The 17,843-nt window shown below is 40.1% G+C and overlaps 1 protein-coding gene across 3 annotated transcripts in view; it reads left to right on the forward strand.

Annotated features, from left to right (window-relative positions):
- The window catches only part of LOC146517339 (zinc finger protein GLIS2-like), a 340,746-nt gene that overhangs the window by 9,144 nt on the left and 313,759 nt on the right, over positions 1-17,843 (forward strand). For 2 of the 3 annotated variants that reach the window (XR_014874584.1, XM_085163087.1), the window contains exons 2-6: positions 9,279-9,467; positions 10,965-11,158; positions 13,544-13,729; positions 15,734-15,867; positions 16,338-16,456. Coding sequence is in view for 2 of the 3 variants with exons in the window: in XM_085163087.1 (XP_085019213.1) it covers positions 9,302-9,467; positions 10,965-11,158; positions 13,544-13,729; positions 15,734-15,867; positions 16,338-16,456 (799 nt within the window). In the remaining variant the exon portion in view is untranslated. The remainder of the gene's footprint in view (positions 1-9,278; positions 9,468-10,964; positions 11,159-13,543; positions 13,730-15,733; positions 15,868-16,337; positions 16,457-17,843) is intronic. The other variant, XM_085163088.1, reaches the window with a different exon arrangement.

The raw sequence follows: 17,843 nt of genomic DNA on the forward strand, positions 1-17,843 counted from the left end.
CAGAGTAGTGAACACATTGGAGGTGTTTTATTGCTTCCATGGCTGTGAGTATTTATCATCAGAGAGTTCATGTGAACATCGATGCAGAAGTTCACATGCCAGTTTTTGTGCCTGTGCAGACTCAGAAAAAAACAGCATGCCATCTATGCATTGACCCTTTAGCTGGTCTTCAGGGAAGTGTAACAAGAATGCCTCTTTGTGGCATTTGTGTTCATGTCCAAAACCAAGTATAATTAAACCAAAACCACCATGAGATCAACATATGTTTTGGAAAGATGTTGCTGCCATAAAAAAATTGACTAGCATCTATTTGTCATAAAGTGCATGCTTGGGGCGCTGTGTCTGTGCTAATTACTAACTAATTAATTACAAATAATTAGGAATTCGTTTTTACAACATAAGGCATGGGGTCAGACAGGCTGAGTCAGACAGGTAGATACAAACAATGATTTAATAAGTGAAACATGCTCACTTTGCCCTCATGTGGTTTAATTACTGGCAGTGATGAGCATGTTCTGAGTTAACTAAGCCATTCATCTCCCCCAGTGGTTTTGATTCTTTTAGGCCATATGTTTTAACATGCAGTGTGAATGAGTGCTCTGTCTGTATGATTTTCTATAAGTGGCTTTTATAAGTTGTATCACTGCTGTGATGTTGATGATGATGCGTATTCTGTTGTGTTCAGAGTTTATGTACGGAAGAATAGAAAATTTTATACTCTGATTTAAACCATATGTTGACGAAACCCTCAGCTTTTTGTCAACAGGCCAATAACTTGTCCCTACATTTACCACTGACATAAACTTTTCATAAGGACGGATAATACATAAACCATAGCCATCTATTATAGTGATTCACTTTTCTAAACTAATATACAAAATATATATAAAACTCTGCATCAGTGCAACTGCTGCACATTTCAGATATCCGATGAAACAGACGTAAAAAGTAAGTAAACAGTGAGCAATTTCTGTTTCTTACACTTGCAATGAGCAAAACAATCTCAAAACACAAAACAGACGTACTATACCAGCGTTGGCCTACTTTATAAAACTGAGCAACACAGGCTATTCTTTAAGCTGTAGGTAGAGGTGAAGTGTCTGTTAAGTCATTCATTTAAATCCAATATTCATTCTTCTCAGAATAATGGTTCTTTCAGAGCTAATTGGCTGATTAAATGTTCATCAGTTAGCTACTTCCTTTGTCTGCTTGCTGTGTAGTGTTGAGCAAAGAATGAACTGTTGGTTTAATAAACCATTTGGTTGGTCAGGGAGGAGTACGAGTGTACAAAGGGAGTGAAAAGCTCTGGAGTGATTTGGTTTGATATGGTTAAAGTGAAATCAAATTACACCTTTTACTTGCATTCATTTGACCCATTTGATTAATGTAAACACAAAGGAGTGGTTTCAGAGTGTTTCTTGAAAAGAGTTAGATTTGACAAAATTCTTAACACTGAAGAATTAGAGATGAAAAACAGACCTTCTTTAACTAAGGAGTAAGAACCGTTCAGTTAGTACAAATATGCTCTTAACTTCCACCAGCATGAAGTTTACTATACATGGTTATGTTCATCTTTGAGTTACGAAGGGATAAACTGTAATGAGGGGGGTTTATCTTTTATTGCAACTCTTCCTCAACTGATCTTTCCATTTTTAAAGCTCCTATCTGATTAACGCCCCCCACCCCATGTGTGTTCCAAGTGGGAGAGTCTTAAATAACTCTCCAGCATTTTCCTCCCGGGGCCTAGCTTCCAAAATGTTCAGCAATTTTTTTTATATATGATAAATAGCAGGTATCCCATATTTTTGGGATAATAAACACACATATTTCACTGCCTAATGTCCCTAAATGTGATTTTCAGCATTCTGGATGCTGTTTAAGAACCTGTTGATTGAGCTTGTTCCACTTTTTTTATTTCAAAGCAAATGTGACTCTTTGGTCATAGCTGCACTGGAGTCTGTTTGGGATTTAAATATAAAAAAGCAAAAAGCATTGTGTATTTGTCATCTGACACAAATGAATAACTAACTTGCAATCGAATAAAAAATGCTTCCATTAGTGTTAGCTTTCTTTGTACTTTCTACAAAAGATGCGTGTCGTGTACTTTATGGTCAGAAAAGTACATGTCAGTGAAAAAGTGCCTTGAACCTGCACACTTTCTAATGGTTAGCAGGAGGCGACTCCTTCGGGTGCATTAAGAATTTTGGTTCTATGACAAAATGACCCTCCGCTCCCTTGATCTTTAAACAAAGCAAACATTTTGTTTAAAGATCAAGTCCCTTCATCCTTTCATCTACTTTGAAAGTATGAAAAAGCAGGTTTGGTTCATTCATTGTTATGCTACCTAGTGTATATAACAGAGGTTTTTTTAAAGGGCATTGCTGACAACCATATGGTTGATTTTAACACAGTACATATAGTGAAGAATTATGTTAAAAGTCTGTGAATTTAGTAGACATGGAAGATGTTTTTGTAACAGGTTAATAACTGTTATTACTTGTGACAGCTGAGGTCACTACTAAGGGTGTTTTCACACCTATAGATTGTTTAGTCTGGTCCGTATAAGTTGATTCGTTTGTAACTGTAACAAACCCACAGCAGACCTGGGTGCACATTCACGTTCGCCGTGCAGGTGCGTCCGCCTTCCCTGTAAGCCCCGCCCCGCCACAGTAACCTTATAGCTTTTTTGTTTCGTAGATTTGATTTCTTTTCACACAGAGAAAAATCAAAATGAGCTCCAAGCAAAACTAAATGCATCACTACAAACCACGTAAAAATGTTCAGCTCGCTTATTGTCCAGATGTGTCTGCGGTGGGAGCAACAAAAGTAAACCACTGATTAATTGTACCTTAATCGTACCTTGGCACATCCCAGAATACCAATCAAAGGTGGCCACGGGATGGTTTTTAGTTCAAACTTGTAATGTACACCTGGTAGTTGGTTCAGATCGTGGTCGGCTCACGTTCACACTATAAATGAACCACTCTGGAGTTAATTAGGATCTTGCTTTCGCTCCTCACCTGAGTGTGATTACCATGTTCACACCTGCACAAATGAACTGCACCGGGGGAGGAAACTAAGCGGACTAAACACCAGCAGGTGTGAAAACACCATAAGGATTTAAGGATTTCTAAATACAATTTGTATTAGCAATAACAGTTTACTAGAAGCACTGGAGAATCATTGCTGGTGGCATTTCAGACAGTATCAAGTGTGCAACACTGCAGCTTCCAATGAAGTTGACTCCCTGATTAATGAAGTTCTTGAATGTAAAAACAAACCCTAGGACCTAGTCGTATAGGCCTACAGACTGGTCAGCGACCTCTCCTGGAAATCTTTGGTTGGTTGGAGAAAAAATATGCATTCCCCATTCATTGGTGAGTAGTTGCAAAGTAGGTGTTACACCAACAATCCTCCTTGTGATCCATGATGTTGCAAGCGCTCGCTAACCAAGCAGTCAAAATGATGCCTGTTTTCAATGGCTACTAACCATTTGCAGCTACTGATGACCAGCATCCTCCAGCACCCACTCGCCAACCTGTTGGGGAATACCCAGTTTTCTGTAATAACCTGTGTTTGGCAGGGGGAATTGGACTAGTCTCTAAGGCTCCGTCACCTCATCAAGTTCACCTATTGTCAGTCAGAAACCTCTAGCAACCCCTCACCATCTGGTTGGGGAATATATATTTTCCTCTAGCAGCTGGCGGTTGCCATGGAGTTTCTGATCTGTCTCTTGGGCTGACTGGGGCTTTAATTCAAGGAGTTAATAGGAAAAGTATTGTTTGTGTGAGTGAATCTGAGCTTGAATAAACAGCACTGTTCAACTCTTAAAGTTGGGTTTTCTAATGTGCACTTCTTGTCATGACACTTAGCAGCTCAGCCCTTTTGGAACAAATTTTTTGGTAAAGTGAGCGGCTACTTCATGCCTTTCAAAAGTCTCCCTATAGACAGCAAGAGTCAGAAGTAAGCTTATTGACGTATAGAGATGTGAGATTTGTGGTGAGTTTCAAGTGAAAAAAAGACAGTCGCTGATTCCAGAGGTTACACCCGCCCACCCCCCGCTCCTCCTCCCCCTAACAGTCGCCACCACTCCCTTCATAAGTGGTGTAGACGCCAGTGTCAGTATGAGAGACACTGCAGGCTCTACTGGTAGCTATTGCAGACTTGCTCGGTACAGTTGCATCACTTTGTGCTGCCGAGATGCAAGAGAGAGAGAGAGAGAGGGAACGCCGAGACATGCTGAGACAAATAATGGGAAAAGTGTGAGGGGAGGAAAGGGTGGGAGCCCATGTCTGACTCCCACAGTTTCTGTTTTCTCCTTGCCATTTTTCATCGCCCACTCGCTCTCAGTCTCCCCGCACTGTTGCCGTTTTTCTCTCTCCTGAGGGAAGTTCACCCTCGTGAATGCTGGCACAGAGCGCGCGCCGTGAATCAGAGTTGACATCATATAAAACAACAGCGCAACTCATTCTCAAGTTGTGAACACTGACAGTAAATTTCCTTTTTGCTGCCGTGGCGGTGAAAAGAAAAAAACCCCGCTTGATTGCAGCGGAGGTGGTTTTGTTTTTGTGACTGGAGTTTGAAATGTGATATAGTCATTAGTGTTTTGGATGATCTGCACAGTCTCTCTGGCCCTCGAAAAACACATTGTGCAACACTTGGACTTCAATGAGAAAAGAAAAACTCGTGTTTGTCCTCTTTCTTTAAAAGAAAAACAAACTTGCCTCCAAGAACTTGTTTACCTCCAACTCACCACAGAGTGTGTGGTAAGAGGAACCCCCCGCTGCTTCCTCCATGCTTCTCAACAACCTTAGAAACCCTTTTTTCTCCCTAATGCAAACCAGTTGTTTTGTTTTTTTGTCCACTGCTGTTCAAACAGGTGTCCAATTTCATTTCTCACGAGGGCACCTCGGCCTCTTTTCTTTTCTTTTTGTCTCTGTATGCCTCCACGTCACAAAAAGAAAGCCTCCTATCATCCTCACTGTTGCGGCGGTCTTGCATAATACCTTATAGGGACACTGAGTGGAAGATCAAAGAATATATAAACCTTAGAAATCAGGCCTGACGTTGTTCCTGGAGTGATGGACTGGCTTAAATCTCTTTCTCTGTCTGCTGCCTTGTTGAAACTGATTCCTCCTCATCCTGACAGCTAGTTTACCACACGTGGAACAAGCATAGGTCTAGAGTAAAACATAAAAAAAAACAATCATTGAATTCCTACACTGAAAAAGGTTTTTACTTCAAGATTGTGAAGTCCATGCCTGATCTTACTGAGAATTTCCAAAGCTTTACAGTCTATCTTCTCAGTTATTAACACTGTCATTTCATGTCATTGTATCTTGTTCGATTTGGAAGGACAGAACGGGAATAAAAACAAGTCGTGAAACTGGGGAGAAATATAAGAAGGGAGCTCAAAAATGCACTGGAGAAGAAAAAGTAGGAGAAAAGAAAAAGGAGTGGGAGGGACAGAGAACAGGAGAGGTATGCTCCGCTGGAGGACTGGGAGAGGAAAACCGCAGGAAGGAGTGAGAGGGAGGGAAGTAAAGCGAGCGCACGAGAGAGAGAGACAGGGGAGGAAAAATAAAAAAATAAGAGAGAGAGGGAGAGGCCACATCGGGGCACCGTGGAAGCAAATGTTTCCTGTGAGAGGAGGACAAACTCTCATGTGTGGGTGTGTTACACCTGAAGGGAGGGGATAAACTGTGTGAACATATGTGTGTGTGTCTGCTTTGCTTCATATATAATAGCTTCAAAAAATCGAACTGTCAAAGTGGGATTTGGATGAGTCTAATAACAATTTCTCGTGCTGAGAATACACACAGCATCAGCAATCTGGTCTGAGTGTAAACCAGTATGTATTTCCATGCAAAAAAAGTGTAAGCAATGCACTTTGTGTGTATGTGTGTGCGTGTTTGTCAGCTTGCATCCCTTGTAAGAATTATAGGGTTCTGACAGGCATATCTAACCACTGTGCGAGGACGCTCCTGACTTATGAGGTGTTTTGGAATTCAAACAAATGGGTTTAACGCAGGTTGGTTTTAAGCATAACTTTGTTGGTTGAAGGTTTGCGGTAGAGTGGTGCCATCTCTCAGTGAGGGACAGTATGAAAAATGCTGCTCCTTACATGTATTTACAGCATGTACTATACTGTATAGGACAGTGAGTGCATGCACTAGTGCACAAGTATGTACATATGCTTGACTGTAAGTCTGCAAATAGTCAAACTATGTGTTTTTGTAGGCAGTGGAGGATCCGTAAGTGGATCTGGGCGTGCTGCCCAAACGCAGGTCACTGAGGGAAAAAAAGGGGGTGGACCCGTTGGGAGGTTGGGGGCTCATGTGTGGTTGTGAGCCATACACATGTCTACTGGTGTGACATATGGTCCTGAGTGTGCGTGCTGTTACAGTACCTCCAAATAGCTGCGTGCGTGTGAGAGAGAGAAGTCAACAAAGTTGCTGTGGAATGTGAAACTTAGTGTGGTGAGGTAGCTGGCAAGCCGACAGGAGGACCTAAACACTGACTTCATTGTGGTTTAGCCTCTGCCTTATATTATGTCGGGGGATTGTGTCGGTGATTGTGGAAGAATTTGCGGCGACAGCAAGTTTAGAAGTTAAGGAGGTGTACATGTAGCTGGAAAGTTTAATCCAGCTGGTGAAAGTAAATTAAGAATGCTCTTGCTGCCAGCTATCATTAAAGAGTCATATGGTGAGATACACTGTGGAGCTTTTGCAGTTGTGTCACAAAATGCACTTACAACCCACGTCTGGCGCCAGTTAGGAGTTCCACTGGAGGCAAACACTGACTAAATGCAGTTTAAATACTGTTGTCTTTGAAACAGATACCTGCAAACATTTCTGTACTGTGGGTGTAAGATTTTAAGTGAACTCTGCAAAGTAGAAATGTTTTCAAACTGTCTTTTTTGTAGGATGGGGAAATATTTTTATTTTACCATTGTCTTGTCTGTATGCTAGGGTTGCAATTAAACGCAAGGGCTAACAGTTAAGCCTGGTTCGGTCTTTTTTTTTTCTTTTTTTTTTTTAAAGTAAACTTGCAATTAGCAACATATATATCAAAGTTTTGAATGGGGAAACACCAGCAACTTGATGCACTATGGAAAGAAGGCAAGCTGGTGGAGGCAGTGTTTTGCTATGAGCAATGTTGCTGGTAAACCTTGGGTCCAACCATCCATGTAGATGTTATGTTGACACGTACCACCTACTTAACCATTACAGACCATGTACACACTTTCATGGAAATGGTATTCCCTGATGACTGTTGCCTCTTTCAGCAGGATAATGCTGGAGCAAAGATAGTTCAGGAATGATTTTAGGAGCACAACAATGAGTCTAAGGTTTTGACTTGGCCTCCAAATTCCCCAGATCTCAATTAAATCAAGCATCATTGGGATGTGCTGGACGAACAAGTCTGAGCCGCGGAGGCCCCACCTCGCAATTTACAGGACTTAAAGTATATGTTGCTAACATCTTGGTGTCACATACCACAGCACACCTTCAGAGGTCTAGTGGAGTCCATGACTCGATGTTTGGAGCAAAAGGGGACCAGCACAATATTAGGCAGGTGGTCATAATGCTATGACCGTTTAGTGTATATCTATGTTATAGTTATGTATGCATAACATAGAGTAGATATTTTGACCTAAACCTCATGAACTCATGAAAGAATGAAGTTACGTTGAAACAAAGCACACCATTGTTTTTCTTGTGACATTACCAATAAGTTTGATGTGTCACATGGCCCTCTTCCTATTGGAAAAACAAAAGTTATATCCAAGATGGCCGACTTCTAAATGGTCACCATGGTCACCACCCATCTTGAGGAGTTTGCCCCCTCACATATACTAATGTGCCACAAACAGGACTTTAATGTCACCAACCATTCCCATGTTATTATGGTGTATCCATATAAATGACCCACCCTGTATATAATACCAAATGTAATTCAACATTAGATGAGCTTTTTTTTGACATCACGTAGACACTCCCACTGAGTGAATAACAGCTGTGGAATTCTCAGGTGCAAAAATGTCGTGTATTGCGTTGACTTTCCCGGCAGCTGTCAAGCACTGCGGGTTTGGTCCAAGAGTTTCCCCTCTTTGGTTTTCTGCTGGGAGATTTTTTTTTATCTTTGCAGCACATATCTGGGTCTTGAGTCATTTAGTCTAACAAGAACCCATGAGTTTAGTCATTGGCTGGAATAACTTTTGTCGCATGCTTCACCCAGAGTATCATACCATCAGAAGTGGAAAACTACTGAAAAATCTAGTTTAGGCCCTCGAGTGTTCACCACAGAAATGCAGAGGATCAAAGTAACAGGCCCACATCATTATGATTTTCCCCCGGGAACTGAGCTACAACTAAAATTCACAACAAAGGACTAAGCCCTGCTATCTTCAAATTGCCTTATTACAGAATACATGACCTAGAACAACTAACATTTGTAGGTAGTATGTTAATTAACAAATATTCAAAATTTAGTGAAGTGTCATCTAGACTAACTGTTACTATTACTTCAGTTTGTGGGATATTAAGTAGCTTTTTGTAACAGTTTTGTGACTATCATTTTAGAATTTATTTGGGATTATTGCAGAATTATTTCTCATTGCATCTGGAAGTCTAAATGTCGATGTTTTACTATCTTCTTGTGTTTGTGTTGAAAAAGAGGAGATGAATATTGTTATCCAAATTCTAAGAGGGGAATGATAGCTGATGATACACCAGAAGATATCCCATGAAGAAAGATGTGTAACTCTGTACTATTTGTGTGAATGTTGAATCTCGAGAGCCTAAGAACCTGGATCAAGAAAAACGGATGATTTTAGTCATACAACTCACTTTATTGAGTGAATTAATTGAATTAATTGTATCTTTTAACTCATCTGTAGCTGTAAGATGTGCAAAATGTTTTTTTGTTTAATAACCTGTTATATAGTTGTCCGTTAGTACGGTGGTGTGAAAGAAATGTCACCCTGTGTGTAAATGAGATTGTTTTGATTTGTGGGTCCCAGGTATTTCTTTCCCAGATGAGTCAGAGTCATTTCAGAGTGTGGGGAGTTGTGATTAGCACCCACAACAGACTCAGTATCCCTGAGTGTGAGAGAGAGAAAAGGGAAAAGAAATGTACCTTTTACTGTACAGATTAATTCCAGGAGGTTATTAAAAAAAACAAATTAGTAAGCGAGTCCTATGAATAAATTTGCTTTCATTGCTCTTTACTGAAATAAAGACACTTTGTTTGTTAACTTGTTTGTCTGTTGCTAGGTGGGCAACAATAATCAGCGGCCATGTTGTCTGTGGATGAGCCACTGGACTTGAAGCTTCCCTCAGGTCGCACAGACGGTCCAGGGATACTGGGAAAGAGGAGCTGCCCGTCCTCTATTTGTGCCCACATCAGCATCAAACGACTGCGGCTACAGTGCACAACTTTTCCATCGCCTCCCTCTTCTCCAGGTACGAGTTAACCTGGTAAACATCTGGCAGTTTTAGCATCACCGAAACAAATTCTCCATCATTTCTACTCTCCTAAATACACACATGACATGACTTTGATATTGTCATGGCGCAGTAATTAAATTTAGCAGTGTGGTAATGCAATAGCGTAATAGGTTGATTCTCTGTCCTCACTTTCCTGGTAACCTATTATTGCAAACCCAGTGAACAGTAGCTCATTTGTGTCCTTGAGAAGATTGTCCCCATTTTTGTCAGTGCAGCTCATAACAAGAGGAGTGTGACACTGATATGAAGTGACCTAAAAAAATACAGCACCTCTGTGACATTCACAAACACAATGGACTTTGTGTCTTCATTCTTGTGTCAGCTTTTGTGCTCAGCATTACTGCGTTTTGTGCTTCCGTCTCTGTTTAACACAGAAACACTGCTGTTGCTATTGATTAAAGGACCCATGGGCAGAAAATAGAAACTGAGATTACAACAAATTCAGTTGGTAGATTTGCAAATATAGTCTCAGGAAGGTTTCTGGAGAGCTAGGCAGGTAGGATGGGCTGAGAGTAGAGGGTGCAGGCAGAGGGCTGAACCTGGGGTGAGTGGTCAACCTGGGACAGAGAGAAGAGATTTTGAGCTTCACACAAGGAAAAACTTAAGTCCATATAAATAATAATAAATAGCCCATATATCACCATATAAAGAGGACCTAATCCATCATTCACAATGGATGGCGTGACTGAACTAATGAACAATGCCAGGGTCATCCCTTCCATGTTTATGGTAGCTCTTGTTATTAAAAGTCTCATTCATCCAATCATGCACACATCCATACCCAAGTGCCTTGTCTAACATTCGCACATGCACTCAGACTCTGAAGGATGGATTGGGGGCAACTTGAGTTTCAGTATCCTGCCCAATGATGACTTCACACGCAGTCTGGGGTAGCCTGGGAATTGATCCACCAACCTTCCAACTGATAAATGGCTTGCTTTAACTACTGATGACAAACAAAGGGCTAGTAGCTATTTTGTGTCCAGTATGGATGAAGCACCATGCACTTACATTAATGAGTTCTGTGTGATTGTTTCAGATAGCTGCGATAATAACAAAATGAAATGGCCTGGGAGTCGCTTTGTGCAATTTTTTTATGCGACTTTCTTCTTGTTTTGAAAAGTGCCTCATGATTCATTTATTACTTTTATTGTGATTGTTATAAAATCTAAGAAGAAGAAAGAACAAAATAAGTCAGAGGATTTTAGAAATGTTCTACATGCCTCAATGAAATTGAAAAGGTATAGATATATTTAAAATATTTTGAAAAATATTTAAAAAGAGTGAGCAGGGGTGTTGCTAAGACCGTGGCATTACCTGCAAACAATAATGCGTTGGTAAAATTACAGGGACATTTTGTGAAATGAACCTCAGCAAAGCAAGAAATCAATGAATCATGATACTGTGATGGATGTAATAAGGATCCTGCTTTATCTCTAATCTCTAATCTAGATTCCCTGTCTTCCTCTCAAGAACGACCTGGGTCCTGCTTCACCCCTCCAGCCATGGACCTCAGCCTGTCCCCCTCCTTGCGTCATGCCTCTTCTCTCTCCCCATCCCCTTCCTCACCATCCTCCCTCTCTCCATCCTCTCCCGTGGAGTCCCCTCAGAGCAGCAGCAGCCCTCAGCCACACCTCTTCTCTCGGGTGAGTACACGTGTTTGCTGGAGTGCACTAATGCTACCGCTCCTTGCGTTGATGCACTTTGCAAGTAGTGCGCAAACACGAAAGTTGTGTTTTGCTTGTTTCATCAGTTGACTTGGTAATGACTTCAATCTCTTGTGACATTTCAGAGAGGATATGGGGATTAAAACGATTTGAATTGAGTGGCTGGGTGCAGTATACTTAGCATGCAAAGCATCAGACCGAATCAATACCTTGTATTAAGATTGCATCTGGCCCATTTTTATAACAGCAATTTGTGAGCAGTGTATCAAGCTTGAAAAATGATTGTTGTCAAAAACTGCATGCCAATTTGCGAGTCTAGATAGTGCTTGCAAGGATTGTGTGGATAGCATTTTAGTTTGTTTAAAAATTAATGGGAGAAAAAAATGACATCTTCTATGTTGCACATTTGTATTGCCAAACCTCCGCTTCAAATTTTGTTGACCTTGTTGATCTTGATTTGAGATATCAAAAAAATCCTGCTCTTCACATACAAGGTCTAAAATAATCAGGCCCCATCTTATCTCAATGACCTTGTAGTATCACCGTATTGGAGCACTTCATTCTCGCACTGCAGGCTTACTTGTTCCTAGATTATTTAAAAGTAGAATGGGAGGCAGAGCCTTCAGTTTTCAGGCCCCTCTTCTATGGCACCAGCTTCCAGTTTGGCTTCGGGAAACAGACACTGTCTCTACTTTTAAGATTAAGCTTAAAACTGTCCTTAGCATATAGTTAGGGCTGGATCAGGTGACCCTGAATCCTCCCTTGGTTATGCTGCAATAGGTGTAGACTGCTGGGGGATTTGCATGATGCACTGAGTATTTCTTCTTCAACCACCTTTCTCACTCACTATGTTCATAGACCTCTCTGCATTGAATCACACTTGTTATTAATCTCTGGCTCCCTTTCACATCACGTCTTTTGTCCTGTGTTATTTTGCTCACTCCAACCAGTCGCGGCAGATGGCCGCCCCTCCCTGAGCCTGGTTCTGCTGAAGGTTTCTTCCTGTTAAAAGGGAGTTTTTCCTTTCCACTGTTGACAAAATGCTTACTCATAGAGGGTCATGTGATTGTTTAAGATCTCAGATAAGGAGACGTGAGGCCTAGGAAATGGTAATCATTTCCCTGTGTCAGCACACTGGTCGGATTAAAATGCACATGCCCCTGAATTGATGTCTTAAAAGTATCAAAATGGATGAGATCACCAACTGTGAAGCTGTTGTGAATGTGAATATAATTTTTTTTTGTACAGATATGTAGTTGTTACAGCTGGATTTTGGCATTTTAAAATGGGAGCGGGACCCAAGAGGACATTAATAGAACAGTGGTTTTTGGGATACTAGCACCTGTACAGCTCACAAATAAATATTTTACAAGCTAACTGGCTGCTGGCTGTAGTGTTACCTTTACAGTACACATGTGAGTCACATCTGTCTCTCAGCATGAACACATATGAGCACGTTTCTAAAAATGTCAAACAGTTCCTTTAATGTTTGTCCAACTTTTGAAATACCCAGGAATGTTACATTCCCTTAACCTGAGCGGGGTTCATTACAAACACATGGCTGGTGTGTGCTGCACTCATTTTAAAGAGGATTGCAAGAATAAAAAGAATAATAAAAATGTTTTACAAGCACACACTCCAGGTACGTGTATGTATCCGTGTAATCGCTTAATCTTCTGAACAGGCATGACTACAATCTTAGAATTCTCAAACCGGTGACCGATCGTGGCTGAATGCGCTCCATTTTTCTTCAGCAGGACTGAATAGAAAAGTGATCCAGGGAGTGAATCTAATTTGCCGGTGCAGCATCTGCACACAGCCCACAGCCACGCAGTGATTCTGTCCAAATCAAATTTTAGCCGCGCTTTAATGGTGAAAACATCAAACACACAACTCCTTTACTTATGGCACGAAATCTCCCTTCTTTGACCAGATTAATCATTTAGCAGAGAAAGTCCTCATTTTTACATTATCAAGCCATTTTTCATTGTCATCACTGGATTTGCTGAAGTGTATTCTAATTATAAATCAAAAAACAAATGCAGACCTTCAATCCCCATTTAATAAACATACATGTCATGGATGCAAAAGCTCTTAAATCATACTTTAACACACTTGAAGTAAACACGATCAGAAGGAGTACATTATTATTTCACAACCTCCCTCCATTTCCTCTGATAGTTGTATCTTTCTAATGATCAAGCTCAAAGTGGCAGGCTTTAGTATTAGTCTGCTTCTTTCTTCATCGTTAACGGTGAAGTAAATGAATTATTTTTCTTTTCTTGTGAATAGCTAATGAACATCTTGCCTTTGTTGCCACAAAATTCTCTTGCTCTGACCTCTCTCTATCCTCCTCTGCTTTAGGAATCACCTTTTCACCGAGGTGTGGAACCTGGTGCTTCACCACAGGGCTACCCATTTTATGTCCCAGTTAGAAGTCCACCAAGAAGCTACAGCTTTCCCTCTTCCATGTTCATCAGTCAGACTAGAGAGAAGCCGGTTTCTCCGGAACCCTCCATGGATGCTCAGTTGGCCTGCCGTTGGATGAAGGTACGTGTAATTAAATATTATAGGTTTAGTTATACTTATATATTAGTTATACGTTTATTGCATGCATTTTAGCAGAAGCTTGAGTCATATTATTTTGGCAGATAATATTATTAATCATGTCATCTTCAAACCCTACACTTAATAGCAGGCACAAGCAGTTTCTTCAATGAGGGTGAAAAAGAGCCTGCAAACATTACTCTGACCACTAAGTGGCGCTGCAAACAAAATATATAAAGCTGAGAGTTACAGAAAAAGAGGTCAGTGGGGATAAATGCTATCAGAGGTTACAGTATAAAAAAATTAGTGTGGTGTGCAGTGTGATCTAGCAATAACAAATTAACCAGTTTGGTGTGAAAGGTGATTTACTTTTTCATCTGTTTATATAATTTTAAACAGATAAACTTTGTGTTTTTAAAAAAATATAGTTGGGTGTATTAAAAGGTCAAAATCAACCATTTCCTATATTATATTCTGGTATTTTAAGAACTAAAGGATTAATGATTATGTATAAAAAATGAATGAAAAACAATGAAGTACCTTGATTAGGTAAACTGTACAAAACATAACTCATATATCAGAACAATAGATGCTATGATTAATGGACATGCTCTTCAGTACGTCACACTTAAATTTATTACATACAGTAACTACAGATCATCACGTCAGGCTAATAATAGCCAGAATCTCCCTTTTTGCTAGCAGCAGCAGTGTTCCTCAGACTGTTTTCACCTGTTTTTTTATAGCTTTCTTACACTCCAAGCCACAGTTACCCATTAATACTCACATTCATACCACACACAGAGCCATCAAAGTCACACAAAGTACACACACAAAGTTGTGTACTTGAGACAAAAATTAAGACTACGTTTGAAGATGGGATGAACCATAAATATGACCTCACTTTAAATTTTGCATCTGCCTTTCCTTCAAGTAGACCCCAGAACGTTTTATATCTCTTGATATAACCTCAAGCAAAAGATAACAAGCTGCCTATTTAGTTAGAAAGATACTCTCGTGTAATATTATATAATAGCTCAAGTTTATGTCCAGTTATTTACAAATCAATGCCTATTATCCAAGACCTACTCCTACATTATATTAATTTAATTAGACAAATCTGTCATGCTGCCTGATTTTTAGTGCAATAGAAACTTTTTAAAATAAATGTTTAAAATATACAAATTTATAGAAAATACTATTGCTGTGAAGAAGGACCACAAATGGACACACTGTATGGGTTTATTTTCCTTTTATTGCCATCACACACACTACTGACAGTCTCTTTGTCGTTTTTTCCCGACTTGGCACCTACGCGAGCAGCTTCCAGCCACACTCTGACACACCTCCCCACTCTCTGCTCCGGCTTCACTAAAAACCACACAGGAAAAGAGAGAGAGCTCATTAACTATAACACCACACACGTGTCCCACCAACCTCCCTGGCACTGCCCCTTGAGCTCACTGCACCACCCCTCCCCTGCAGCTGAGCCAAGGACCACGCCTCTGCCACAATCGACTATTGGTTTGTTTTGTCTAGGATGATTCTGCTTTTTCATTTTATTTTTTAATTTACATTGAATTTACACATATAAAATCCATATCTTGGGACAATGCTGAAAATTCTAGAGACAGAGGCTTATTTTCTCTTTAATCCTTTGAATCAGAATCAGAATGCTTTATTAATCCCTAAGGAAATTGTGTGGGTTAAAGTTACTCCAAGACAATAACAGTAAAAGACGAAACCATTTAAATGATACAATATGTTACAGAGTTTACAAATTTAGGAAATAGCACCTACTGTACTGAACTGTGGAACTGTAGATACTTTGACAAAGGTTGCTTTTAATGGTATACTTTAATGGTATACTGTTCAAACATTTTCAATTAAAAAGAAACAGTGACATAAGAAGAAAAAAACATCAAGTGTTTGTGTGAAATCTTCCTAAAAAGGTCACAATCAGGTTTCTTATCAGCCATCTGCTTCATTCCCTCTTTTGCCCTTCAGTGCCACCTGCTGTTCGATTCACTGCAGGACCTGGTGGATCACATCAACGACTTCCATGTCAAGCCTGAAAAGGATTCTGGATACTGCTGCCAATGGGAAGGCTGTGCTCGAAATGGGAGGGGCTTCAATGCAAGGTATTCTGTGGCTTCATTCCATTGTGGTGAGGATGACACAAAGCATATTTCTCATAAAAATTATACCAGTCTCTAAGCAACAGGTGTTAAAAGCAATGTAATTTCCTAAGTAATACCTCAAGACAGCGGTCCCCAACCCACGGGCCATGGACCGGTACCCATCTGCGAGTCGCTTGGTACCAGGCCACGACAATTGAGGCTTGGGTGTGAATTTTATGGTTCTCAGGGTTTTTATTGGTTTTTAACGTTAAGAAACAAAGAAATGAAAACTTGCAAGCAATAGTAGCTTTGAATCCAGTGTGACAGGTCATCAGAGTGAGTCATGATCTTTTCAATATAATGTAAACATCATATGTCAGGCTTCCAAGATAAGACACATTTGAATATCAGCAGCCTAGGTAAAAATGCTGAAAAAAATAAAAACGGCACATCTTGATTGTCAATGTGTGTTTATTTGTTATGATTTCTAGGTATAAAATGCTGATTCATATCCGCACACACACCAATGAGAAGCCACACCATTGTCCCACCTGTAACAAGAGCTTCTCACGTCTGGAGAACCTGAAGATACACACTCGCTCGCACACAGGTGAGTTCAGTCCCATCAAAACCAGCAAAGACTTGAACCAGTCATTCTCAAACTGTGGTATACATACCACTGGTGGTACGTGGGCTCCCTCTAGTGGTACGCGGGAAGTTTCCAAAAATATTTTAAGACTAGATAATATAGCATGTTCTGACTGAGTGATTTCTGAAAAATTAAAACGTACAACTCTGCTATCACTTCTGTCATAAATGAAAACTAAACAGAAGTTATGTTTGTAGAGTTACTAAAGTTGGGCTGGCTGGTATGTAATGATGTGCTATGTGGTGGCTAGCTACACAGCTCTGGTTAGCATAACATAAACACAGTGAAACTGGAGGATGAATGCTATCTTTTTTCCACTCCATAAAAGTTAAAGTGAGGGTTCCCGATGGTTAGGGACAAATGCAATCACATGGCAGGATGCTGTAAACGGACCAAACTGCAGTCAGGAGAACAACTGCAATATGAGGTTAGTCATTAATATACTGCTGCTAGCTGGGATGTAGTTACATCGTGAGGTTCTAAAAACTGAATTTTAAAATGAACAGTGGTAATAAACACAGAGAGAGGCCGACAGTGATCACTGACTGTTTTAATGGACTAGTTCGGATTAAATAGAACAGTAGTTTGGACCCAGAAGCAGGGTTCATATGTCATCACTTAAGACTGGACATCCCACCTGCGGTGAATGTTTAATGCAGTACAGTTGTTATTATTATCACTTGTCACATCCTGTTTATGACAGTTAAAATAAATAACATTCATATAAGAAATAAAATTGTGTCATGTGAACTGTATGTGGTGTTAAATAGGCCTATAGTACTGTACTTTAATGTCGGTCATAAGTGAGGTACTTTAAGAGCCATATATTTTATGAGGTGGTACTCATTGTGAAAAGTTTGAGAACCACTGCAAACTGAGCTTTTAGCTTTATTTCACTTTTAGCTTTTTTTTCGTGGTCTCTTCCACCGCAGGCTGAAAATGTCTGTAACTGAGTTAGCTGTTTGCTGCCGAGCATAGAAAGCTTTATGGATTTTGGAAACTGTCTTTCACATTCTTAGACATCACTTTGCAAAAACACTTCTATCAACTATCAGCCATTCTCTCTATGGACATGCTTTCCAGAGACCTTTCAAGTACGTGCTTTGAAATTACGTCAACTGTTTGAATAGATTTCCGAAATTTGTTAGATTTTAGCTACAATATCAAACCACAAAACAAGTGTCTTTTCCTTGTAGCTCAGACCTGTTTTACCTGCTGTAGTTTTAGCCAGTGCTAGGAAAAATGTTTTCTTGTAAAAACCTTCTTATTAGGAAATATCAGTGGTTGCTGACTACTTTCCATCAGTTCCTTTTTTTTAGTAGAGGTGAGCCCTTAAACGCGATTATAA

Source organism: Neolamprologus multifasciatus, chromosome 6, assembly GCF_963576455.1.
Source record: "Neolamprologus multifasciatus chromosome 6, fNeoMul1.2, whole genome shotgun sequence".
In the NCBI taxonomy this organism is placed as follows: domain Eukaryota; kingdom Metazoa; phylum Chordata; class Actinopteri; order Cichliformes; family Cichlidae; genus Neolamprologus; species Neolamprologus multifasciatus.